Raw genomic sequence first — 25,577 nt, 5'->3', positions numbered from 1 at the left:
TACCAGTACCAGATCAATGTGGAGCTATGTACAGGGAGTACCAGTACCAGATCAATGTGGAGCTATATACAGGGAGTACCGGTACCAGATTAATGTGGAGAGGTACAAGGTATTTGAGGTAGATATGTTCATGAAGGCAGGGTAAAGTGACTAGGCATCAGGATAGATAATAATAACAGTAAAAATAAACCACAGTGTCACACCCTGATCCCGTTCACCTGTCTTTGTGCTTGTCTCCGCCCCCCTCCAGGTGCCCATCTTCCCTATTGTCCTGTGTATTTATACCTGTGTTCTCTGTTTGTCTGTTGCCAGTTAGTCTAAACTTGTCAGTTCTTACCAGCGGTCTTTCCTGCCTTCCTGTCTCTCTAGTTCTGTTTCCGAGTTTTTCCCGGTTCTGACCTTTCTGCCTGGCCTGACCCCGAGCCTGCCTGCCGTCCTGTACCTGCCTGACTCTGACCAGATCACGAAACTCTGCCTGCCCTTGACCTGTCCTCTGCCTGCCCCGTGTTTCTAAATCATCTGAGAACTGTACTATCCACCTCCCGTGTCTGCATCTGGGTCATATCCTGAGTCATGACACACAGAGTAGCAGCAGCATATGATGAGTGTAAAAGTGTGTGTGTGTGTGAGTGTGGATGTGTGTACAGTATGTACTGTATGTGTGTTCGTGTTGTGTCTGTATGCGTGTGTGTGTTATGTGTGTGTATTTAGTGTATGTGAATGTGTGTGTGTTTTGTGTGGGAGTGACAATGTAGTGTATATGGTGTGTATATAAAGTGCAATGGGTGTGCATAGGGTCAGTGAAAAAGAGTCAGTGTAGATAGTTTGGATACCATTAATTGACTATTTGGTAGTCTGGCTATTTGGTGGTCTTATTGCTTAGGGGGTAGAAGCTGTCTCGAAACCTGTTGGTCTGAGAGCTGATGCTCCTGTAGCGTTTTCCGGACGGTAGCAGAGTGAACAGCTTGGGTGGCTGTAGTTTTTGGCAATTTCTCGGGCCTTCCTCTGACACTGCCCGATATAGAGGTCCTGCATGGCAGGGAGCTCAGCCCCAGTGATGTATTGGTCTGTCCACACCACCCTCTGTAGCGCTTTGTGGTCAAGGGTGGTGCATTTGACATACCAAGTGGTGATGCAGCCAGTCAAGATGCTCTCGATGGTGCAGCTGTAGAACTTTTTGAGGATCTGAGGGCCCACGCCAACAAAAATGTCAGCCTCCTGAGTGGAAAGAGGCACTGCCGTGCCCTCTGCACGACTGAGCGGGTGTGTGTGGACCATGTTAAGTCCTTAGTGATGTGGACACCAAGGAACTTGAAGCTCTTGACCAGATCCACAACAGCCCTGTTGATGTGGATGGGGGCATGCTCTCCCCTCTTTCTCTTATAGTCCACGATCAGCTCCTTGGTCTTACAAGCACAGAGCTTTTTCCATGGGTTTCCTGAATTTAAGATGGCCCTAGTGGCCCGATACTTCCCCAACAGGTAAGATTACGTTTACCTAGTTGTTTTCTACATTTCTCCAGGCTCTACATGTTTATGTGTTTTCTTTCTTTCCTGATTCTTGGCTTAATTTTTCTCTTTTTGAGAGTATGGGGTCCTTATACTAACAAACCAAAATAGGACGGCAATCCTTTTACAAACATCAAATGTTTTCATTTTTTACTTGTGCTTTGTTCTAGTAGAACTACATCTATGTCTTGTACTATCTAGTATTGGTATTTCTATCTGATAGTATGACATCAGTGTCCTATATATCTCTCTGGTCACCCCCAAAGCCAATTCCTCCTTTGGCCGTCTCTCCTTCCAGTTCTCTGCTGCCAATGACTGGAACGAACTACAAAAATCTCTGAAACTCGAAACACTTATCTCCCTCACTAGCTTTAAGCACCAGCTGTCAGAGCAGCTCACAGATCACTGCACCTGTACATAGCCCATCTATAATTTAGGCCAAACAACTACCTCTTCCCCTACTGTATTTATTTATTTTGCTCCTTTGCACCCCATTATTTCTATTTCTACTTTGCACTTTCTTCCACTACAAATCTACCATTCCAGGGTTTTACTTGCTATATTATATTTACTTTGCCACCATGGCCTTTTTTGCCTTTACCTCCCTTATCGCACCTCATTTGCTCACATTGTATATAGACTTATTTTTCTACTGTATTATTGACTGTAAGTTTGTTTTACTCCATGTGTAACTCTGTGTTGTTGTATGTGTCGAACTGCTTTGCTTTATCTTGGCCATAAAGGTGAAATAAATAAAAAAGATGGATACGTCAGATTATCACAGGTGTCTATAATTATCTCTGTGGAATGCGGGTCTTATAATGTACAGTATACCTACCTTACAAGTTGTTTGCCGACCCGTGCCTCTGACTCTTTGGCAACGCATTTCCCATTTTGTAGACGGTTCTGATTAAGAGGTTGTCATTTGCATCGCCGAGCAGTGCCCAGTATATAAATAAATAAAAATGTTAGATGCTAACATTGCTAGATGTTAACATGCTAACACCCCCCTCCAAAACCAAACCAAACATGGATTCCATGTTGTCTTCTCACTTTGTATGCACAGCTGTCTGTGTTTCACACCTGACTGTCCAAGCTAATCAGCCTCACAATATGGGCATCATGTGCCGCAGACAGGAAGCAGACAAGAAGTAGAATGGACGTGTGTGCGCAAACATTGACATCCATGTTCTGTTTTGATATGGAGTGGGGTGGTAGCATCTAACTATTGGATTTCATTGTTTCTTGGGTACTGCTCGACGCTGCAAATGTCAACCTCTTAATCTTACAGATGTACATTCGGATGTACATTCAGATGTACATTCGGACATAGGAAAAGTGTCGCAAAACAGGCAGAGGCCCGGGTTGGCAAATAACTCGTCAGACACGTGCTGCTAAACAGGTACAGTCATTTGCCTCCTTCCTTGGGGCCTAAGGCACTGCATTTCAGTGCTAGAGGTATCACTACAGACCCTGGTTCGATCCCAGGCTGTATCATTACCGGCCATGATCGGGAGTCCCATAGGGCGGCGCACAATTGGCCCAGCATCATCTGGGTTAGGGGAGGGTTTGGCTGGGGAAGGCCGTCATAGTAAAATAAGAATTTGTTCTGAACTGACTTGCCTAGTTAAACAAATAAAAATTACTTGAATGCTTCTCCAATGTTATTCCCTAAGACGAAAAGTTACTGTTAAAATAACTGTACTTACTGTTATTAACTGCATATGTGACAGCGAGCTCTGTAGGGCTATGTGGAGATATGCTCTGATGAAGGTCAACTGACCGAAAGCTTAGCCTCTTAAAATAAATGCGCTAGACTAATTTTGCTATCTAAAAAACAAAATAGCTGACATGGGCTAATTGAGTGACTGACAGTGACTGACACCACGAGGAAAACTGCTGATACACAATCAAATTTCGAAATTGCTCCTTGTTTATTCTACTATCCTGTCAACAGTATGCTGAGACCCCGAGCAAGGGGGGATTGATCGAGGGGGCCTACAAAAAGGGGGGGCCACCAATAGCCCAACCCTGGTCGAGCTACTGTATTTTCTGTCTGCTGTCGCCATCTAGAGGAGAAAGTGATTAACATGTTTTCCCTAGTGACTCATTACTTAGTTACTTATGACTCAGCAACATTTTTTAGGCTTGAGTCTGACCTGGAAAGTTGGCTATACTGACGAGGGTTGGTGCCACTGGTGGGTTTGACCATGCTGATTAGGGTATGGGTGGGGGAAACAGACAGATTACAGCAGTCGCCGGGTGGGGTGTTAACAGATCCACGCCAGATCCGCTTTCTGTTATGGAATCCAAAACAAAACTCCATGTAAATGTGTGTGTGATTATCATCAAATGAATATGGGTGTTTCTCTGTCCTCTGGAATATCATCCAACTGTAGACAGAATTTCACAGCCGCCTGGTGGAATTAATACCCTATGTAATCACTAGTATGGAAGACTACAAGTGTACATGTGTGCCGAGACTAGTTAAATGTTGGATTGAATAGTTACAGGAGGCTTAGTTTGATGAGGAGCATTTGTCTTCGGGAAAATGTAGGCACAGCTATATCATTTATTCAGCACTGCAGCATCCATCACACTCAGACACACCCAGAAACTGACACAGTGAATGGAGAATGTAAATAGCTGTGTTAAAAACAACTTTGTTTTCATTGTGTAACTCTCTAACAAGTATGTTTAGGCAACTAACTACTGTAATCAACAGCCCTTAACAAATACACCCCATGTGGGTATTGGGCACATCTCATTCATACCAGCTGGGTAGCTTTAACCAGTTCAGCCTGACTGAAGAGGCCCTTATTGCCAAAGCCTGGACCAAAGCCTGGAAAAATGTAATCTTATGTAGACTGGAATCTCATTCTTCATAGAATTCATATAACACTTAATAGCATAAATCATACCATGACTTGCTGGTCCTAAACCTTCCTTTACTCTCAACATATCTCCTCCAAAGTAATGGATGTAGCCTATAGTGTAGGATTACATAAGCATAGGTAGGACACTTATTCGTTGACGCAGAAGCCAGTCTGTTCCTGTTGGCTGAATAGTACACGTCAGCACTCAATTTTGTAGGTTACTCGTACGCTATACGGCAGATATGCCACGTTCACATACTAATGGTAATTATGAAATTCAGAAATCTCCGACTTGCTAATAGGTTGTAGTTATACACGTGCCGCGTTTAACCAGTTAGAAAGTAGGATATTTTTGAGTTTTCTAGATCCGACTATCACTTGAACGCGGCAATAGTTCTAAAAAAACCTTACTTCCTGATAGCGGTTTACTGACACATGACACTCTGTTGGTAAGTCGACTCAACTACTGTAAATGAACTACCTGAATGGAAACAAAGCTAATATGTCTGACAATACATTATTTCATTATCTTGTTACTTTTCTCAGGTGATACCACCGAACGCTAAACTTCTAAACTGCAATAGCAACAGATGAACCGAACTGACAGATATTTGTGGCAGCAAAAGGAGTCATCATCAATACACTTTATAAGCCCCGCTGCCTCTGGGCTCTTATCGAAAGTTACAATGTTGCAACTGCAAGTAAGATGAAACACACGATGTGGACGCTTTCAATAGTCAGGTGATTCAAGTCATTGTTATTGTATTCAAAGTTTGCCTTTACCGTTACGAAAATGAGGTTACGATTCTTTAAAAAGAACCTGCTCATTCTCATGGGTGTTTCTTTAATTATTGCCACTGTCATGATCATAACACGTGTATTAATTTCTGATGAAGTCACGGGTGTTGTCGCTCAGGAAAACATGTTGTCTGATGATATGGCGAAGTTTCAGTATGGTTCTGTTCCTGAATTGATGAAGTCCGTTTACAATGCCAATTACCACCAATACGTTCAGAATGCGGACAAGTATCCTGGGGAGCCTAAACTGGTCCTGGTTATTCAGGTTCACAACAGACCAGACTACCTCAAAATACTCATCAAGTCATTGGAAAATGCAGCTGAGGTCCACAACTTTTTGCTGATTTTCAGCCATGACTATTTTTCAGAGGAAAACAATGACATAGTGCAAGGGATAACTTTCTGCAAGGTTTTACAAATATACTTCCCCTACAGCACACAGCTCTATCCCAGTGAGTTTCCTGGGCAGGATCCACGGGACTGTCCACGAGACATATCCAAGGATGATGCTTTAAAAACAGGATGCCTCAACGCTGAGCATCCAGATTCATATGGCCACTATAGGGAAGCCTCCATCACACAGACCAAACACCACTGGTGGTGGAAACTTCACTTTTTGTGGGAGCGAGTACAGGCTCTTCATGGATACAGTGGCTTCGCAGTTTTCCTCGAGGAGGACAACTACATCTTGCCCGACATCTACCACCTTTACAAGGAGATGGTTGGATACAGGAAGAGCAGCTGCCCTGATTGTGACATGCTGGCGCTAGGCAACCACAATGGCCTGGCAGAGTTTGATAAGCTCAGCAACAAGGTGCAGACTGCCGGGTGGATGTCTACTAAGCACAACATTGGCATGGGCATCTCCAGAGAGGTGTACTACAAGCTGATGGGTTGCAATGATGACTTCTGCACCTATGATGACTACAACTGGGACTGGACCCTCCAGCACCTGTCAGGGACTTGCATCTCCAAGCCACTCAAAGTGCTGGTGGCCCAGGGATCCAGGGTTCTCCATACTGGGAATTGTGGGCTGCACCAGAACAAGGAGGCCTGTCGGCCTGAGCTGGCCCTACAGAAAGCACAGGAGTCTCTTAAGCTTGCCAAAGTCTCCCTCTTCCCTCAGTCCGTGGCCCTAACAAACGCAGAGTCAATGGAGCACAAGGCTCACATGAAAAACGGCGGGTGGGGTGATATCCGGGACCATGTTCTTTGTAATAACTATGCTAAACGTCTATGAGCTAAGGGCTTCTAACTTTCATCTTTTTGATGTACTGAGGATTGAGGAAATAAGTGCCATTCATACATTCAGAGTTCCAATGACCGCATTGTGTTTTACTTGTGGTTTTTAATGAGGTCTTCCAAGGGTTAGCGAAATTTGGAATGTTTTGGTGTGTATGCAGCAGCATGATTTATAGGTTGGTTGTTATTACTGTTATTACCAAAAGTACCATGATTGCCAAATATATTTCTTTCTTTTTTTAAACAGATTATGCAAGCCTATTCTTATGGACTGTAACATCGTTTGCTTTATATTTTCTAAAAATGAAGACCACATTTTTGTTGAAGTAAAATGACTATGTTAGACTTCATGAAAATAACATACAATGTTTCAACGCCAGCAGCTAATTATTATGGTACACATAAATGACTTCATATTGAAAACAAGACTAAATCAGAGTGATACATCCTTGGCTTCGACTACATGTTAGATCATTGCCATTTCTATACATCCTTCAGAACAAATAAGAGAGTTGAGACATTTTCCCATTTAATGTGGTCACGCTTGTCCAACTTCAGGATCTCTTACCCATTCACACAAAATCTGGAATATAATATTTTTCCTTTAATTTATATGTGGTGCATATGGTACAAATAGAAAAATAACAGCAACAGTCATTGTTCGGTATGCAATGAACAAACCTATAGGTTATATTGTACAATAAAAGTGACAATCTTGAAATTACTTAGTAGTTTTATATATTTGTCAATAAACCAATGTTCACTTTGTATCTAACAATTGGTTTTACTTGTGAAATACTTACTGTACATAGTCATTTGTTTGACAAATGTGTGGGTACAATAAAACATGTTTTACATGGGAACAACAGGAATTTACTGATGTGTGTGTGTGTGTGTGTGTTTTAATTATTGTAATGGTTAGGATTTCTTATCATTATGACCTTAAAATGATGACCGACCTATTCTTGCTAGAGCAAAAGAGTGTGATGGGTCCACACTCAAAAAAGTGTTGCATAAACTTACTTAATAAAATATATATATATATATATATATATATATATATATATATATTATATATATATTTGACCAACCAAACTTCTGGGAGAGCGCAATCCCCTTTTGATTACAAAGTATTCACCCACCTTGGCATTTTTCCTATGTTGTTGCCTTACAACCTGAAATTAAAATAGATTTTTCAGGGGGTTTGTATCATTTGATTTACACAACATGCCTACCACTTTGAAGATGCAAAATATATTTTTTTGTGAAACAAACAAATACAGTGAGGGAAAAAAGTATTTGATCCCCTGCTGATTTTGTAAGTTTGCCCACTGACAAAAAAAATGATCAGGCTATACATTTTAATGGTAGGTTTATTTGAACAGTGAGAGACAGAATAACAACAAAAAAATCCAGAAAAAGCCAAGCTTTGTGGAGTGTACGGCTTAAAGTGGTTTTATGGACAGATACTCCAATCTCTGCTGTGGAGCTTTGCAGCTCTTTCAGGGTTATCTTTGGTCTCTTTGTTGCCTCTCTAGTTAATGCCCTACTTGCCTGGTCTGTGAGTTTTGGTGGGCGGCCCTCTCTTGGCAGGTTTGTTGTGGTACCATATTCTTTCCATTTTTTAATAATGGATTTAATGGTGCTCCGTGGGATGTTCAAAGTTTAGGATATTTTTTTATAACCCAACTGTGATCTGTACTTCTCCACAACTTTGTCCCTGACCTGTTTGGAGAGCTCCTTGGTCTTCATGGTGCCGCTTGCTTGGTGGTGCCCCTTGCTTAGTGGTGTTCCAGACTCTGGGGCCTTTCAGAACAGGCGTATATATACTGAGACTATTTTTGTGTATGTCCATTACATGAAATCCAAATAAAAATCAATTTAAATTAGTTTGTAATGGAACAAAATAGGGAAAATGCCAATGGGGATGAATACATTTGCAAGGCACTGTAGCTATTTAAGTTTGAGCAAATATTTCCATGGGCTTCCACGATCTTCCTCTATTGGCAAACATTATTTTCACATAATTTGCCTAAAAGGGAAATATTTGTATTTCCCTCTCCTATGCCTGTGAATTTGACAATGTACCTGTATTTTTGAAAACCAGATGACATCATTGGATCTGTCTTTAAATAGAGGTGGAAATTTAACCTGCGGTGCTCTGATGAGTTTCCCTTCAGTGGTGGAGATGTGTAGGATGCAGTTACTTTTTTTCATATTTTTTCATCAGTGCCTCGTAGAGATGCCCCTTTCTGCTTCTTATATCATGTGTAGTTTAAGATTGCATATGCAATATATTATATGAATGCTGAATGCAAATTAATGCTAAATGTCATGAACGGTTACTCCCCCACTTTTTTTTTATTATAAAGCACAATATTTCAAAGATTTTTCATTTTACCACGGTTTCTTGTTGGGTGGATGATCCACATTCCTTTTGGGAAATTGCTTTATGAAATTATGTTCAGACAAAAAGCTTGTAGGCTACTATAGTTCTGTTATAGGCAGCATAGCTGTCTATTTGCTTTCTCATCTCATCATTTAATGTTTAACAATATGGGGAAATAAAAGATGGCATTGTCAACCAGTGGTTTGTAAATGGGCTTGGTTTGAATAACATGTCTCGATGTGAGCAAATTACTTTATGCCCAAAACTCTCCCATATTTGGTACAGTCTATAGTTTTAACTGGTTTATGATCAATTTTAACATTTTAACTTAGATTGATTAACATTACAGCTAGAGCTGAAAAACGGATCCTAGACCTGTCGCAAGAAGCAACGTATGGTCACATGACTCAATACGCTCTTTCCACTGGTCAAGAACCATTCTGTGTCTTTATTTCCGGAAGTGCATCTTCAGATTGTCAGAGTTCCTAGATCCAAGGTTCGTAAACATCACTTCCACAATATTGTACAAACTAGCTTAATGATCCATCATGAAAAATATCTGAATTTTGTGGTTTTAGATTTTCGATATTTTTAGTCCATTAGGCAAATAGCAAGCTAGATGCCAATTTGTTTACATTAGCAAGCTAGCTAGCTAGCTAACGTTAGTTGGAGTTGCTGTTGTCACATTTGGATATAGGTTACGTAACAACCCACTTATTAATATTCATGTCTATTTATTTTTGGTAACATTATCTAATAACATTATACGAACAATGTGGTGTGTAATATGTTTACAATAGCTACGTCGTCCTGAAATATGCTAACCCGACTAGCCTATATGGAAACTAATGTTAGTTAGCTACCTACGCTTAGCTATTGTAGCTAGCTAACTATTTGTGTGCTAGCTACAGTAGGCCATCAAGACAGTCAGTTGTTGATGGTTGTCATCAAGGCACAGCCAGCAGTTAAGATACGTTTACTGTCATAACATAAGTATTTTATTTGTAGCTAATCAGGCCGTTATATGTCCAATTATTTATCTATTGAATTGTTAATTGATGTCCCTGTGCTTCATCTAGCAGACATCCAGCTTTTACCATCCAAGCCACAGAATGACTCATTGGTTCCACCGAAACCCATTGAAAGCAACTGCACCTGTCTCCTTCAACTTCTATGGAGTTGCTGGAAGCCCATCAGCAAACAAGATATGCAAGTATGTAGACTTGGCAATTGATATCCATTCTTAGTATGGCAATTGAAAACAAGTTTGCTTACATGTATATCTTCCTCATCAGTGACTTGAGAACAACAAGGGCAAGACTCTTGGAGATGTTCACAGATACCACCTGCAATCCCGAAATCATGAAAAATGCCACCGATGCTTATTTCTCCCTCTTACAAGGTGAATTTTCTGTTTGTTTGTGCCTTTTTCTCCTCTGTCTTTAGCCGGGCTCACTGTTTTGTAGTGTTTTTGTGTGATCTTTTAGCTACGCTACGCTCAGCTCATCATGCTTAACTATTTTCCATGCGTTGTTATTAACAATTAGTTGGCGGTCTTTTGATTGACATGACACAGGATTCATTGCACCTCTGGATGGCACCACACAAGAGAACAAGCTTCGGTTCATGCAGAACTTCAAGTGGACTGATACTTTGCAAGGAAACACCCCAAGGTAAAGGCTTCTAGCCCATAGGTGGTTGGTTACCTCCATCAGCCCCACAGTCAGATCTCCAGTCAACCCATACATTTTAGTTACAATAGGCTTGTCTTGGCTCTTTTGCATTTCCTGCTGACCCTGTTTTATAAATGTGACGAGTGGCTCGATTCGGTCTTATGAAGCGAAATGTTTTTTACATTGGTTTAAAAGTAAAGACTTAGAGCTAGACAATGGTATATCATACTCCACCGTTGAGTAACAATGGGAAAGTAATTCTGCTTTGAAAGTTGGCTCTTGAATGTTTTGGTACACCTACTTGTTAGCAATTTATGTCATTCTTCAATAACACAAACTCCAAAGCAAATCAGAGGGAGGAAAATAGGTTTATTCAAAGAGGACAAATCATACGGGGAGGTAGATGGTCATTCTCCCCTGTCCTCACTGGTTCTCTCCAGCGATTCTCTCCATAACAAAGGGACAGCATGTAGTTTTATAACCCAGTCCTAGCCTGTGGTTGACCAATTATAATTCCTTCCATTAAAACTAGCCAATGGCCAAATAACAAGTATCCTATTTTAGAAGATGTCTCTGAACCATTGATCAATAATTCCCTATTACAGAAAAAACACTATTTCCCTTAATCGTTATTACTCTATTGACTTCTCGTCCTTTTGACCTCTCGTCCTCTGTCTCTGCATTGTGTATTTATCTTTGACATATTCTTACATACTGGACAGCTCTTGTCTACACCATTCAGCATCGTTCACACCTTAAGTTAGCCAGTTAAAATAATGACCATATCATATAGGTGACAGCGTCTTAACTTCAGCTAATTTGTATTAATTATTACAGGAAAATAAACTCACAATCATTATTTACAAGTCATTTTAGAGCATTTTAGAACTTGGTCTCGTTGGCCTAACGTTATATCCTCCTTTGACTTTGGTGCAGGTCATGTTGTTTTTCAAATTACTGTCTCTGGTAAACACACACTATATCAAATAAAATCAGTGTATTTGTCACATGCATAGGATACAGAAGGTGTACAGTGGAATGGTCACTTGCATAGTGGAGTCTTTTGTTTAGACATCTAGCTAGCTAAACAATTAACCATATCAAATTGATTTTATTGGTCACATACACATGGTTAGCAGATGTTAATGCGAGTGTAGCAAAATGCTTGTGCTTCTAGTTCCGACTGTGCAGTAATATCTAACAAATAATAGATTTCCTGGGGTAACAGTGTAAGAATTAATACATAAAAAAAAAAAAAATACTTCATAGTTTACTAAGAACGCAAAGCGAGGCGGCCATTTCTGTCGGCACCAGATGTACTTGAACCATAATCCCAACTCATTATGTTACTACCCTGCATGAATCTGCTGGTAGCTAAACTAACCAACTATGACTAGCAAGGCAAATGGCTCTGAGATACAACTAATATTAATACACAGCCAGCTAGACTCTCTTAACCATATACATGGATGAATGCTTCTCCCTCTCTGTCATGGATGCCATGGTTGCCCTTATTTTGAAGATGTAATCTGGAGACAGGTGTTTTATACAACAGCCTTCTGTGTTCTCTTTTCGACTCCCTCCGCATATTTGCAATCAAACGGCAGAATTTCTCCATCTCCTTAGTTATCATACTCTGCTTCCACCGGACATTCCACTGATTTCAAAACTTGGTCCTCCAGGAAGTGGAGAGCATTAGCTAGCAACACTTTTGCAGTTCTGCGTGACGTCTTTCGAAAAAGCTGTGTTAGAAAGGATTACCTACACATACTGAGCAGCTCATGTTATAGACAGAAGCGTGATACATGTCAGCATGTCCAGCCCAGCCATTACCTCAGCCAATCATGGCTAGCAGGAAGGTTCCTGTTTTTTTTCTTCCCGTGGCTAAACCAACTAGGCTTGTAATTTTAACAATTGTATTCATATTTACAGATGGCATACACATTTGTTATTAAGACACATGAAAGTTCACATGTTCCAGAAGGCATTTCTGTCAAACACATTTTGATAGAAAATGTTTACATTCAAATGCCTCTCCTGTGAAGTGACGGGCGACATACGCCTCGTTTCCTGAAACAAGTCACACGCGTTATTACACCATTACTCAACATTCAACATTGGCATAGTTCTCTCACTGCAAACAAATGTCTCCGTTCATTATAGAAATACACACTCTCTCTCAATACTATTATTGTTATTAACATCCTGTCCCATTGCCTCTTTACAGTGCCCAACAAGATGCTATTTTTGAACTGATCTCCATGGCCTACAATGTTGCAATTTGGCAAACCAAGTTTGCCTCAAGACTTGCAGGAAAGGAAAAGTAAGTGTTTTATTTTCTGCGTTACAAATTTATCATACAATGCATCTGATTATGCAAATTAGGTCATTTATGACTTTGTCAATTCACACTCATTCTATTTACATATCAATATTGTAAAGGGTACACACTGACATTGTCATTTTCTTCCCTTTTCAGTGTAACAGAGGTAGATGCAAAAGATGTCCACAGGAGCCTGAAATTTGCTGCTGGGATTTTCAAACACCTCAAGGTGATAAGCTCATATTATCTATTATTATTATTATTATTATTATTATTATTATTATTATTATTTATTATAATAATAATACATTTTATTTTAAGCACTTTTCAAGACACCCAAAGTCACTTTACATAGAGATAATCAGCAAGTTAAAAAGTACATTCTGATAAACCTAACAAATATGGTTCCTATATTGCCCACTTTACATTAACCCCAACACATGGTGAACTATGTGAATAAATTATAGTATCATCAACCTGGACACAGGTCACTGGTTGTTGGTGCATGGTTGTGTTTAGCAGCAGACTCATTCTCCTCTCTGGTCTCTCCTCTGTAGGAGGTCCACATCCCCCGCCTAATCACCCCAGCAGAGAAGGGCCGGGACCTGGAACCCAGAGTCATCGACACCTACATTGTCCAGTGCCAAGCAGAGGCACAGGAAGGTAGCTACACTGGACCCAGTCAACTGTTCTGCTTAATGACTAGGGTCAGGAGCTGACAATGTGACTTGGCCAGGAAAACTTCTGGGGTCTTAGGGCAAATTCATGTTCCCATGTATTACTGTGTATGTGAGAGAGGGAGAATAGCCTACTTATGAAAGTGTTTGCAATTAATATGATATTAGCAATTATTAACCCATTTTTTTTCTGTTTGCAGTGACGATTGCCAGAGCGATTGAGCTCAAGCATAACGCCACTCTCATTGCAGCCTTGGCCTTCGAGACTGCAAACTTCTACCAGAAAGCTGGTAAGTATTTAGGTCTGTCCTGTCACTTCTTGACTTTGTTGCATTTTTGTAATGATCTTAAATTGTGTTAGAATGTCTGGATCTAACCACTGTTGGTCCTCCTGATCACTCAAATGAATGTTATCCTCTCTTTCTTCCCAGACGGCACACTGAACACCCTGGAGCCAGAGTGTAGCAGTAAGTGGAGGAAGTACCTCCAGCTGAAACAGCACTTCTACATGTCCTATGTAAGTCATTGAGCAGTTCTAGACAGTTGAGAGAAAGTCTTCGTTTTGTTTTTGACTGTTCTGTAAGTTTCGTGGTATACAATTGGTAGTTACAGTCTTGTCTCATCGCTGCAACTCCCGTACGGACTCGGGAGAGGCGATGGTAGAGAGCCGTGCGTCCTCCGAAACCCAACCAAGCCACACTGCTTCTTGACACAATGCCCACGCCTTAGACCACTGTGCCACTCGGGAGGCGAAATGCGTTTCTAATGATGCTTATGCCCTTCATTTGTCACTTTTTCAGGCATACTGCTACCACGGACAGACTCTCCTCTCTAGTGACAAGTGTGGGGAGTCAATAAGATCTCTCCAAGAGGCAGAAAAATGTTGGTATTTCTGTTCTAGAGATGATACATCATGTTTTGCTTTTTTGAAGCACTTAACAGGTGTCTCTTCAGCTTAAGAAGTGTAAATATTTACAGGTCTTGCTTACTGTGTTTAGGCTACTCCAGAGCCGAGACTCTGTGCAAAGAGTACCGTCAGACCAAAGGGCCGGGTAGCACGGCCAAGCCCTCTGAGCAGCTCTTCTTCACCAAGCTGGGTGGCTTGATCAAAAATACCCTGCAGAAGTGCGAGAGAGAAAACGGATTCATGTGAGTTAACACACACACACACACAGTGCGAGACACACACACACCTCCAGAAGAACACTGATTTGTTTAGAGTAAATAACATTAAGCAATTCTAGCATTTATACACAAATATTTCATTTCTCCAGATACTTCCACAAGGTCCCAGCCGAGGCGCCCCAGCTGGAGCTGAAGGCCAGTTATGGCCTTGCCGAGCCAATCTCTTTTGAGTTCCCAGCGCTCAGCGAGCAATGCACCCCTGAAGTCTACGCTACCTTTGACCTCACCAAGGGGGCCAAAGACGAGAAGGTAATGCTGGTCAGCCATTTGGCACTGAAACATAACTTGATTACTATAGTTTTTGTGCTCTGATTTTGTTTTGAAGTTGTCTTCACATATTTTGTGTTGTTACTGATAATAATCATATAAAGACAGTGATAGGGTTTTGTTCATTTGCTTGGCTGGGACAAAAGGTTTCATGTTTTTCCCCCTCACTATTTTGATTGCAGGCCAAACCAAAACGGGAAGAAGAGGTTATTAAGCCAATGAAGGAACCAGATTTGAAGCCTCAGAAAGATACAGGCTGCGTAATCTCGTAAACAACAGGAAGACACTACTCCCATACTGTACACATGCTTAAATTCCACCTAACAGAGATATGGAGTCCCATTTCCTTTCCATGAAAAGTAAACCATAGGAAAGTCCTTGTTGTTTCTTTGATTTATGGTAAAATGTTTTACATTATGCTGATATGCAGTGCTACCAAGCCAGACTATTCAGTCATTGAGTATAAAATGGCCTCTGAGAAAAGGTTATTGGTGATGGGGGGGATAACATAATAGATATCGGAGTAGAAATGTTAATCAACAAGGAACAGAAGAAAAGCATGGATTTATTCATCCATGGGCTTGTTTTATCTGTAGTGTTTTATGGTCAGTGATTTACAGTAGCATCTGTTGTACTTCATTTTATACGTAGCTGTTTTCATATTTTTTGGGACAAAATATTATTGGGTCAGACTTACAGCTGAATTGTTCTCTCACTAGTGCTGTTGGGGATTTTCTTAAAAGCCCCCGTCATATTGGATCTTTATTTATTGCTCATTTAAGAAACTGACAAATCATTTAGTAAGAACTTAACACTCCATGATGAATATCCAATCATTTGAGCAAATAGTATGTTTTCATTTATTTTATTTTTCTGTGTCTGATATTCTCTAATTTAATCAGTTTTCTTGCAACTGAAAGGACACTCTTGTACATACAGTATCATATTATTCATACTCTCTCAAGACACTCCATTGCTGGGTAGGGCCTGTATTTATTATAGTAACCATTGTGAAATATTCCCCTCTTTTTATTAGAGATTTGAGGACAAGGCGGTGCTTGTCTAGGGTCATAATAACCATAACAAGGCCAACTGTTCAGCAGGAACAGGGAACAACATCTGGAAAGCACTCAGGAGAGCGCAATGTGCTGAATGTTGCAGAAAATAAATGTAATTCATAAATCTGATATGAGCATGCCTGTTCTACTCAAAATGTTTTTCTGAACGTTCCATAACATTGTAACCTACGGATCTTCCTGTGATCTCAGAAAACTGTTTTAAATAACCCAGACTAGTGGCCATGGTTGCTGTTAAGACTGATTGATGAGCACAGGAACAATAGAATAATGGTTAATGAAGAAAGAAATTAAAATATGTCAATCATAACCTGCTCAAACCATTTCAGTGAAGAGAATGTTGTACTTTGGCACGTGGTCTTACACTATGTACGGAAATCTATCAAATTCATTTACTCATTTTTATTTTATCTGTAAATGACAATGATATACTCCATATGTATGCATAACTGTAGCTTTCAGAGTACTGATTCGCCATCATTTCCTAACAGTTTTTTAGAACTAATGACAACTAGCCTCTACTGAGGCAGTACAATAAGGGGACAAGTAACCACTAGTATAGTATACTAATTTGCCAATCAAGGAAGACAATTTTCCATTCTTTCTGTGCAACCTCAGAGTTCATTTAAATGCCTTTACATTTGAAATCTTATTTGTCACACACATGTCAGAACTCAGTGTAGATGTACTGTATCCAGCTCTAAATTAGAATTAAAATAACACATTAGGCTATATATTATCTTTACAACCCATTTTTATTCTTGGAACAATCGATTTTCACATTCAAGGACCAATTGTATTTATTTGAAAGAACACACGTCGTTTCCTGTATCAAAATGTATACACCAGTCTAACATAACTCTTCTTCAAATGGTGTCCTTCATTGAAAATGTGTTTCAAATGGAAATAAAAACATCAAGAAACCTGAATTACTATTTTATGTTAAGTTCAAACACTACATTTCCTGGTGTGTGTTGTAATTAGGGTTCCAAAATTTCAGGAACTTTCAAAATCCCTGGTTTTCCCAAAATCTCGGTTGGAAGATTCCCAGCATCAGGAGGAAATAAGCAGGAACTCCGGAATCCTCCAACCAGGATTTCAGGAAAAACTGAATTTATTGAAAGTTCCTGGAATTTTGCAACCCTAGTTGAAGTCATAGCCTTAGATAGACATCACATCATTGTATGTCCCATTATGGTTTATGTGAGGGCATGGGCATTGAGGCCATCTCCATTTTGAAGTAGTCAATTTTGTTCTACTTTTATGGGTTGGCAAACAAACTGCAACCTGTAGTGTGTTGCTTGAACAGGTATAAAGACAAGGTTGGTGATTTACTGCCACCTGCATTTATTGAATGTTTGCTCAAGAGTACAATTCATTGGCTGATCACTCCTCGTGTGATCCTTCCTTAAACCATAGGACGTCCCACCCAGTTGACTACCTCAAAATGGTGAAAGTCCTCAATGGCTCTGCCCATGCAAAAAATTGGCTTTTGGGCACTAGCATCCTCTTTCTATCTCTATGGTTAGTATCATTAGCCAGAGGAACAACAGTACTGCATATAGCAGTTAACCTTGCCATTTGAAAAAGCCCAACCCTCAGCCTTAGAAGGAACTGAAATGAGTAGCCTGTCATCCAAAGGCAGGACTGGTGTACACAGTAATCATGACTCAAATGTGTGTTTCTGGTGTGTATCAGGTTTCAAAACTAATGAAGGACCCGGTATCTCGCTTTTTTTCTTTTGCCTTGATTGACCATTCCAGTAGCATCAAAGTGGAGGAAATGTATTTACTCTGAGCTGAGAAAACATTTATACTCTACAGGCAGCAGCACAAGGAAAGGAAAACATTTTCTTCAGTGAAGAATGAGCGAAGGTTTCAAGGAAGTAAGTGCTGTTCATATATATGCTAAAGGTTTTACCTGTCGGAGGGTTACAGGCTTTTCTTTATAATTACTTTTTCAGTATCTCTCGATTCAGAGCTACTTTTATGATTGCTACCTGTATGGATCATGCTAATAGCTCTTTAAAGCTAGAATCTGCTCTGGCTACATCCATTTTTGGATTTATGATATATACTTGTTTAATATAACGTACACATGCCTCATGACCTTAGTTGAACTGTCATACCCTATCAGAATCAAAAATGTAAGCTTGTTAATGTAAACAAACACTGTATAGCCTCAAAACATGGTTAAAACTATCATATCGATATCATGGGTGCATCCATAGCGCTATGTATTTGAGTGGTTGCATTATTCTAGGCCCTTCCCTCAGCTTTTTACCAAAACATAGGTGGGGTATCCACTTTGTTATTGTTTCAACTGCAGATTCTAGCTTTAAGACTATCCCTTGACTAATAGATGGCGCCATTGGAAATTGCTAACCATAAGCTAATGTAGTACGCACACAGACACCATTATCAACCACAGACCTTATATGAATTATTTATGCAGAACAGGGGTATTCTAGAGGATATGGAGTAATTCACAGTGTGTCTCTCAGGGCCCTGACATTCAGGGGACACAGTTCAGGGGTCCCTCTCTGTCCCAGCAGAGGAGGGTCATCCATTTCTCCAGCGGTGAGACTCTGGAGGAAGATAACAGTGAGACAGAGGAGGATACATCACATGAGCAGGTGTTTAGGGAGCCTGAAGACATGGTATGGAAGTATTCAAACAGATAAGATTTAGATTCTTAGTAGAAATACTTTTTTGTCCATTAGTAGTCTAAATGTAGCAATAACCTGTGTGTTTTAGCTTAAACTCCCGTGGAGAGCATATACTTGGTCTCTGGGCAGGAAGTCATTGCGCAGTAAGTTGCATTCCATTCCAGTGTGCTCTTGAAACATTCAAATTCAGCAAGGCAGTGTACTCCATATAATTCAGTCATTGTATCGTAATACTGCTTTACCACTGTATGTCCATTAAATACCTTTTTGAAAAGGTCTTACATAAAGTATTTTTGTCTTCAGCTTGTGATTTTCTTGGGGGAAAACTGGCTGGTCTACTTGGCCTTAACACTGCCAAATACCAGTATGCTGTAGACGAATATCAACGTTCCATTAAGGTAAGGTAGTTGTACACATAACATAACACATCACATAGTCTTTCTTGACAACATAGGGCCAGGCATGAGTTTTTCCTGACAATGTGAGCTGACCAGGTACAACCTGGTGATAGGCATTAGGCCCCACAGTTGTTCCTGTTCTGGTCAAGTGGCCAGGAAAAGCTCCTAGACCTACATATAAAGCCTGCACGACATATTCAGAAATGTAGGCCACATGTGTAGGCCACATATAAATGTAGGCCACATATGAATGTTTCCATTCATCAGTCATTTTTAGCTCTTGATTAGACATCACATCAACTCTAATAATGTATCAATCAAACTAAGACAGAACTAAATTCTGTCTGAGTTTCTAAACCTAATTGAAACATTGATAACCCAACGGTTTTGATCACTTCTAGACCAAACCCAGTAAAGAAACTGAATGCTCTTATGAGGAAGGAACAGAGATAATTCACCTTTCTTCAAGGATGAGCAGTGAGTACGGGGCCACAAGCTCCCACAGACTCCCTGCTGGTTCTCAAGCCTCCCAGAACATTGAGCACAGAACTACAGGATCCCACAACAAGGGCTATCAAAATGATAATGAGCACTGAGAAAGAACTAGCTATTATGAATTAAACATATTAACATGTGTTAAGAAAGCTAATATTCATGTTGATGTGTGTATTTTTTGCGGTTCCTCTCGCTATGGTTTCTACCAAACCAGGGTTCAAATACATGTATATTTGATATTTAAAATACTTGTTTCTGTGTATTTGAGTATTGTCACGTTCTGAATCTTCAAATTCCCTGTCATATATGAGCCAAGGCGCAGCGTGCTGGTAATTCCACATCTTTATTTGAAAAAAACCGAACCAAAACAATAAACAGGTAAACAGCAAGAAACATAACGCAACTGTGGCGTACACACACAGAAATAATAATAACCCACAAACACAGGTGGGGAAAAGGCTGCCTGAGTATGATTCCCAATCAGAGACAACGAATGACAGCTGCCTCTGATTGGAAACCATACTCGGCCAATAAAGAAAAACAACATAGACATACAACACTGTCACGTCCTGACCAGTTTAGGGATTATTTGCTATTGTAGTTTGGTCAGGACGTGGCAGAGGGTATTTTGTTTATGTGTTTCGGGGTGGTGGTGTATGTAGTAGGGTGTTTGATTTATTATTTCCGGGTTTTGGTCTATGTTCTATGTTTTGTATTTCTATGTTCTTTCTGGTTTGTTGTATTTCTATGTTTAGGTTGATGGGGGGGTTGGACTCTCAATTGGAGGCAGGTGCTTTCTCGTTGCCTCTGATTGAGAGTCCTATATATGGGTTATTGTTTGGTTTGGTGTTGTGGGAGATTGTTTCTTGTTTTGCCTGTGTGAGCATGACAAGACTGTTTTGTTGTTTGTGAGTTCTTCATTTTGGTGTTCTCTTTTATTTAAAAATAAATACAAGATGAGCATCCACATTCCTGCTGCGTTTTGGTCCTCTATTCCCGACGACAACCGTTACAAACACATAGAATGCCCACCCCATGTCACACCCTGACCTAACCAAACAGAGAAAAATGACTCTCTCAGGTCAGGGCGTGACAAGTATTTCCCAAAACCAGTACCTTTATACTCCTGAGACCCAGTAATACATTTTTGTCCTCTCTAGTGGACATCAGTTCTTGGTTCATATCACTGAGGCCATACAAGCCACTGTATTAAGTCCTGTTGTCCCTTTGAGAGGACATTCTGGGCTTTTCGATGATAAGAGCGTCTGCTAAATGAGGTAAATGTAAATATCACGTGTGGGGGTGTGACCTTGACATATCTTCCTGGTTTAAAAAAAAATGGCTGCCGTCAAAATTAGGTACTTTTATGGAATATTTTAAGTGTGTGTAATTATTAATTATTTTTGTGAGTTTGATATTCAAATTCTTTCTAGAAAGTGAATATCTCAGGAATAGTTAAGTGAGTTGTCAGGACTGTGTAATAAATGTTTCACATTAAATAAGAGCTTATCAAGAAATGTCCTCTGTAGTGGCCACCCGGATGCCGCAACTATGTTTTCACCTACTGTACCCATTGACTGCAATGTCAATTTTTTCATATTTACGTCCTAATGACCACTACAGGGGACAATTTTGCACGTACAATAAAAGATAAATAACAATATTATTTTCTTGGTAAAATGTTTTTTTTTCACCCTAAACACTTATGTTATGTAAAATACATATGTATTGGTCAATAATATAAATGCAACATGTAAAGTGTTGGTCCCATGTTTCATGAGCTGAAATAAAAGATCCCAGACATTTTCCATTCGCACAAAATGCTTATTTCTCTCAAATTTTGTGCACAAATTTGTTTACATCCCTGTTAGTGAACATTTAGCCTAGTGGTTAGAGCCTAGTGGTTAGAGCCTAGTGGTTATAGCCTAGTGGTTAGAGCCTAGTGGTTAGAGCCTAGTGGTTAGAGCCTAGTGGTTAGAGCCTAGTGGTTAGAGATTGGGCCAGTAACCAAAAGTTGCTAAATTGAATCCCCGTGCTGACGGGGTAAAAATCTGTTGTTCTACCCCTGAACAAGGCAGTTAACCCATTGTTCCTAGGCCATCATTGTAAATAAGAATTTGTTCTTAACTGACTTGCCTAGTTAAATAAATAAAAAAATGTCTCCTTTGCCAAGATAATCCATCCACCTGACAGGTGTAGCATATCAAGAAGCTGATTAAACAGCATGATCATTACACAGTGCACCTTGTGCCGGGGACAATAAAAGGCCACTCTAAAATGTGCAGTTGTGTCACACAACACAATGCCACAGATGTCTCAAGTAGAGGGAGTGTGCAATTGGCATGCTGACTGCAGGAATGTCCACCCGTGCTGTTGCCAGATAATTGAATGTTAATTTTTCTACCGTAAGCCACATCCAACGTCGTTTTAATTTGGCAGTATGTCCAACCGGCCTCACAACTGGAGACCACGTGTGACCACGCCAGCCCAGGACCTCCACATCCGGCTTCTTCACCTGCAGGATCGTGATACCAGCCACCTGGACAGCTGATGAAACTGGGTTTGTACAACCAAAGAATTGTCTGCACAAACTGTCAGAAACCATCTCAGGTTAGCTCATCTGCGTGTTCGTCGTCCTCACCAGGGTCTTGACCTGACTGCAGTTCAGCGTCGCAATCGACTTCAGCGGGCAAATGCTCATCTTCGATGGCCACTGGCACGCTGGAGAAGTGTGCTCTTCACGGATCAATCCCGACTTCAACTGTACAGGGCAGATGGCAGACAGTGTGTATTTTAATTTAATTTATTTAACCTTTATTTAACTAGGCAAGTCAGTTAAGAACAAATTCTTATTTACAATGACGGCCTACCAAAAGGCCTCTTGCAGGGATGGGGGCTGGGATTAAAAATTAATTAAATAAAAATATAGGACAAAACACACATCACAACAAGAGAGACCTAAGATAACAACATAGCATGGCAGCAACACATGACAACACAGCATGGTAGCAACACAACATGACAACCATGTCGTTGTGTGGGCGAGCAGTTTACTGATGTCAACGTTGTGAACAGAGTGCTCCATGGTGGCTGTGGGGTTATGGTATGGGCAGGCATAAGCTACGGACAATGAACACAACTGCATTTTATCGATGGCAATTTTAATGCACAGAGATACCGTAACGAGATTCTGAGGCCCATTGTCGTGCCATTCATCTGCCGCCATCAATTCATGTTTCAGCATGATAATGCATGGCCCCATGTCGCAAGGACCTGCACACAATTCCTAGAAGCTGAAAATGTCCCAGTTCTTCCATGGCCTGCATACTCACCAGACATGGCACCCATTGAGTATGATTGGAATGCTCTGGATCAACGTGTACGACAGTGTGTTCCAGTTGCCGCCAATATCCAGCAAGTTCACACAGCCATTGAAGTGGGACAACATTCCACAGGCCACAATCAACAGCCTGATCAACTGTATGTGAAGGAGATGTGTTACGCTGCATGAGGCAAATGGTGGTCACACCAGATACTGACTGGTTTTCTGATCCATGTCCCTATGTTTTTTTAAAAAGGTTTCTGTGACCAACAGATGCATATCTGTATTCCCAGTCATGTTAAATCCATTGATTAGGGCCTAATGAATTTATTTAAATTGACTGATTTCCTTATATGACCTATAAGTCAGTAAAATCGTTGAAATTGATGCATGTTGTGTTTATATTTTTGTTCAGTGTATATATATAATATATCCCTTATTTTTTTCCCCAGCTCTCAGAAGGTAATTTTAGTATTTGAATGGTTGTTTGACAAAATAAACAAATAGTCTTCCAAATTGTATTTGAAAGTACTGTATTTTCAAATACTTATTTCAAATACCTAGGTTAAATTCATGGGAGCCAGAATTTGATTATGTTAAAATACTTTCCAATATTAAACTACTTGTTTTTTCAAATAAAAGTTATATGAATAATTGTTTTGAAATGTATTGAAAAGTTATTTAAATACCCGAAACAGCATTTGACCTCAGGTTGGTTTCTACTCTATTGCACTTTATCTGTCTATATTCATAAAATGCTGGATTTGAAGAAGAAAAAAAATACATTTTCCATGCATCCCTTCAATTTGATTGAATTTCTGACTAAATGTCGGACATATTTTGTAGAGCAAAGCTAGTGGCTACATATAACTACATTTCAGGACAGGGCCAAAAGTGTTCGACGAGGATGGGATTCGAACCCACGCGTGCAGAGCACAATGGATTAGCAGTCCATCGCCTTAACCACTCGGCCACCTCGTCGTTCTACCCAATGCTAAACAGTTAGCTTTATCAAACCAAGCTACATATAGTGCCCCGTTACATGTTTCCACAACATATAACGTTGCATTTCAGAATCGTTCTGATTTGTATAAATAAAATGTATACATTTTAGCTAGCCACATCTGTCTTAATCATTCCATTGTGGTAGATAGCTAACGTTAGCCAGCTATAATTTGTAAACTGGACCTATCAGCGCAAGAAACACAGGCGCATTCCGAATTCAACAAATTTCCAGTAGCAGCAGCGAGTGCTTTGAAAGCCAACATGCAAATGATTGACAGAGTAATTTAGGCTGTTTCGGATTATCGTGAGTTGTATAACATAACTTTAAACTCGTACAAGGACTCACAGAGAAAGGCAAGGGCATGGAGAGCTGTACATCTGCAAGTGGAAATGCCTGGTAAAGACAGCTTGCTGCTAGCAAGATAACCGTAGCTAGCTAACTCGTAAGGGTGAGGACTAGATGGTATATAACTACAAAGAGAATGGACTTTTCGTAGCAGGTTAGGATAATTCGGTTAAGGGTAGGACAATTGTTAGGTTTAGGGATAATTCAAATGCAGAAATTCTCCCGAAACGACATTTTCTTTTTAAGATTTAGACAGTATTTGCGTCACTTCCGTCCGTAGCAGTATAGTATCTAGCCACAACCTCAAGTAAACTAGCCAACTTGCTAGCTACCTGCTTGAACTGTGTTGTTGACCAAATACCCAACTTTCTCTCACCTAGTAGGTAGCTTGCTGCATACATAGCCAGCTACATACTTAGCTAGCTACCTGACAATTGTTATTTCTCTAATAAAACAACAATGTGATCCCTGCAATAAGGTAAATTAGAAATAAATATATGTTTACATAAGATTAAAGAAATGTCATGGTGTGTATTTCCCTCAACCTTTGATAGCTCAGATTGAGATTGCTCTATTTGTGTAAGATGCAGGTATCCTTACCTGTCTCCCCTCTTCTTTTTGTCTGACGCGTCATTTGGTGTGTTCAGTTGATGACTGTCAGAAGAAATGGAAGAACCTGAGGGACACATTCATCAGATTCAAGCGGGCTGAAGAGCAGAGGAAAGCCTCTGGGGACGGATAGTCACAAGAAGAACTGGATGCACAGCAGGAGAATGTCCTTCCTCACCCCCTTCATTCAGGCCAAGAGCTGGCAAGGAGACACCACACTTGACTTGGAGGATAGGGGAGAGAATGATAAGGAAATGGAGAGGAACGGGGAAAGTGCCACAGAAGGCGTGGATGATAAATCAGCCTTCATTATTCACGAGATCAAGGGGGACTAGGCAGATGATGAGGATGCTCCCTCTCCTGACACTACATCGGGATCCAATGGGCCCAGCCAGAAGATGAGGTGGCAGATGGATGGGATGGATGGAATGGAGGACGAGATGTTCTTTAGTTTGCTCCCGTATTTTAGGAAGCTCCCCCATGGAAAAAAGAGTGCTGTAAAACTGAAAATACACCAACTTTTACATGAAGCAGCATTACAATAACCCACTGCCCCGCCACGCCCCCTCCTTTCCTCAATTCTGTTTACCGTGTTTTGTAAAGCATAAGCCTACTTTTTGTCATGTTACCAATTATTGTTCTCTACTCAGTTTGATATTATGACTTGTTTACGGTGATTGCAAAGTCAATTGTTAACAAATAAATACTTTATATATTTGA

The 25,577-nt window shown here is 40.3% G+C and overlaps 3 protein-coding genes, 1 non-coding gene and 1 pseudogene across 10 annotated transcripts; 4 read left to right on the top strand and 1 right to left on the bottom strand.

Moving 5' to 3' along the window:
• Positions 1–4,567: 4,567 nt before the first annotated feature.
• On the top strand, positions 4,568–6,829 carry LOC106571466 (alpha-1,6-mannosyl-glycoprotein 2-beta-N-acetylglucosaminyltransferase). Its single transcript, XM_014144605.3, has 2 exons — positions 4,568–4,833; positions 4,931–6,829. The coding sequence occupies exon 2, from the start codon at positions 5,178–5,180 to the stop codon at positions 6,420–6,422; it is 1,245 nt and encodes a 414-aa protein (XP_014000080.1). The 5' UTR covers positions 4,568–4,833; positions 4,931–5,177; the 3' UTR covers positions 6,423–6,829.
• A 2,390-nt stretch (positions 6,830–9,219) lies between these two features.
• brox (BRO1 domain and CAAX motif containing) lies at positions 9,220–16,943 on the top strand. Of its 3 annotated transcripts, none has more exons than XM_014144293.1 (13): positions 9,220–9,309; positions 9,896–10,026; positions 10,109–10,215; positions 10,390–10,486; positions 12,714–12,809; positions 12,966–13,038; positions 13,367–13,472; positions 13,687–13,776; positions 13,918–14,003; positions 14,287–14,368; positions 14,485–14,635; positions 14,761–14,920; positions 15,121–16,943. In XM_014144293.1, the coding sequence occupies exons 2-13, from the start codon at positions 9,926–9,928 to the stop codon at positions 15,208–15,210; spliced, it is 1,239 nt and encodes a 412-aa protein (XP_013999768.1). In that variant the 5' UTR covers positions 9,220–9,309; positions 9,896–9,925; the 3' UTR covers positions 15,211–16,943.
• Positions 16,944–17,444: 501 nt separating this feature from the next.
• On the top strand, positions 17,445–21,381 carry LOC106571467 (protein FAM177A1-like). Of its 4 annotated transcripts, none has more exons than XM_014144606.3 (6): positions 17,445–17,538; positions 17,838–17,899; positions 18,518–18,673; positions 18,771–18,825; positions 18,986–19,080; positions 19,482–21,381. In XM_014144606.3, the coding sequence occupies exons 2-6, from the start codon at positions 17,879–17,881 to the stop codon at positions 19,674–19,676; spliced, it is 522 nt and encodes a 173-aa protein (XP_014000081.1). In that variant the 5' UTR covers positions 17,445–17,538; positions 17,838–17,878; the 3' UTR covers positions 19,677–21,381. The 4 variants fall into 4 exon arrangements, with proteins under 4 accessions (XP_014000081.1, XP_082817959.1, XP_045551718.1 ...); XM_082961833.1 differs by having other exon boundaries at positions 17,503–17,538; positions 18,569–18,673; XM_045695762.2 differs by lacking the exon at positions 17,445–17,538 and having other exon boundaries at positions 17,547–17,899; positions 18,569–18,673.
• Positions 21,382–23,653: 2,272 nt separating this feature from the next.
• LOC123727309 (uncharacterized) lies at positions 23,654–25,577 on the top strand (annotated as a pseudogene). Its single transcript, XR_014380624.1, has 2 exons — positions 23,654–24,299; positions 24,896–25,577. The product of XR_014380624.1 is annotated as an uncharacterized LOC123727309 (transcript).
• Positions 23,797–23,878, bottom strand: trnas-gcu (transfer RNA serine (anticodon GCU)). Its single transcript has one exon. It is a non-coding gene; the product is annotated as a tRNA-Ser (tRNA).

The sequence above is a fragment of the Salmo salar genome, chromosome 15 (assembly GCF_965601325.2).
Source record: "Salmo salar chromosome 15, fSalSal1, whole genome shotgun sequence".
NCBI lineage: Eukaryota > Metazoa > Chordata > Actinopteri > Salmoniformes > Salmonidae > Salmo > Salmo salar.
Note: the sequence above shows the minus strand (reverse complement) of the source record. Positions and strands in the feature narration are given on the sequence as shown.

What these genes read in the sequence shown, in the direction of transcription:
- brox (XM_014144293.1), top strand. Translation starts at nt 9,926, where the DNA reads ATGACTCATTGGTTCCACCGAAACCCATTGAAAGCAACTGCACCTGTC. An exon ending in AGACTTGCAGGAAAGGAAAA is followed by an intron (nt 12,810 to 12,965) that starts GTAAGTGTTTTA and finishes TTCCCTTTTCAG; the next exon opens with TGTAACAGAGGTAGATGCAA. An exon ending in AGCACTTCTACATGTCCTAT is followed by an intron (nt 14,004 to 14,286) that starts GTAAGTCATTGA and finishes TCACTTTTTCAG; the next exon opens with GCATACTGCTACCACGGACA.
- LOC106571467 (XM_014144606.3), top strand. Translation starts at nt 17,879, where the DNA reads ATGAGCGAAGGTTTCAAGGAA. An exon ending in GGGCAGGAAGTCATTGCGCA is followed by an intron (nt 18,826 to 18,985) that starts GTAAGTTGCATT and finishes TTTTGTCTTCAG; the next exon opens with CTTGTGATTTTCTTGGGGGA. An exon ending in AATATCAACGTTCCATTAAG is followed by an intron (nt 19,081 to 19,481) that starts GTAAGGTAGTTG and finishes GATCACTTCTAG; the next exon opens with ACCAAACCCAGTAAAGAAAC.
- LOC106571466 (XM_014144605.3), top strand. Translation starts at nt 5,178, where the DNA reads ATGAGGTTACGATTCTTTAAAAAGAACCTGCTCATTCTCATGGGTGTT.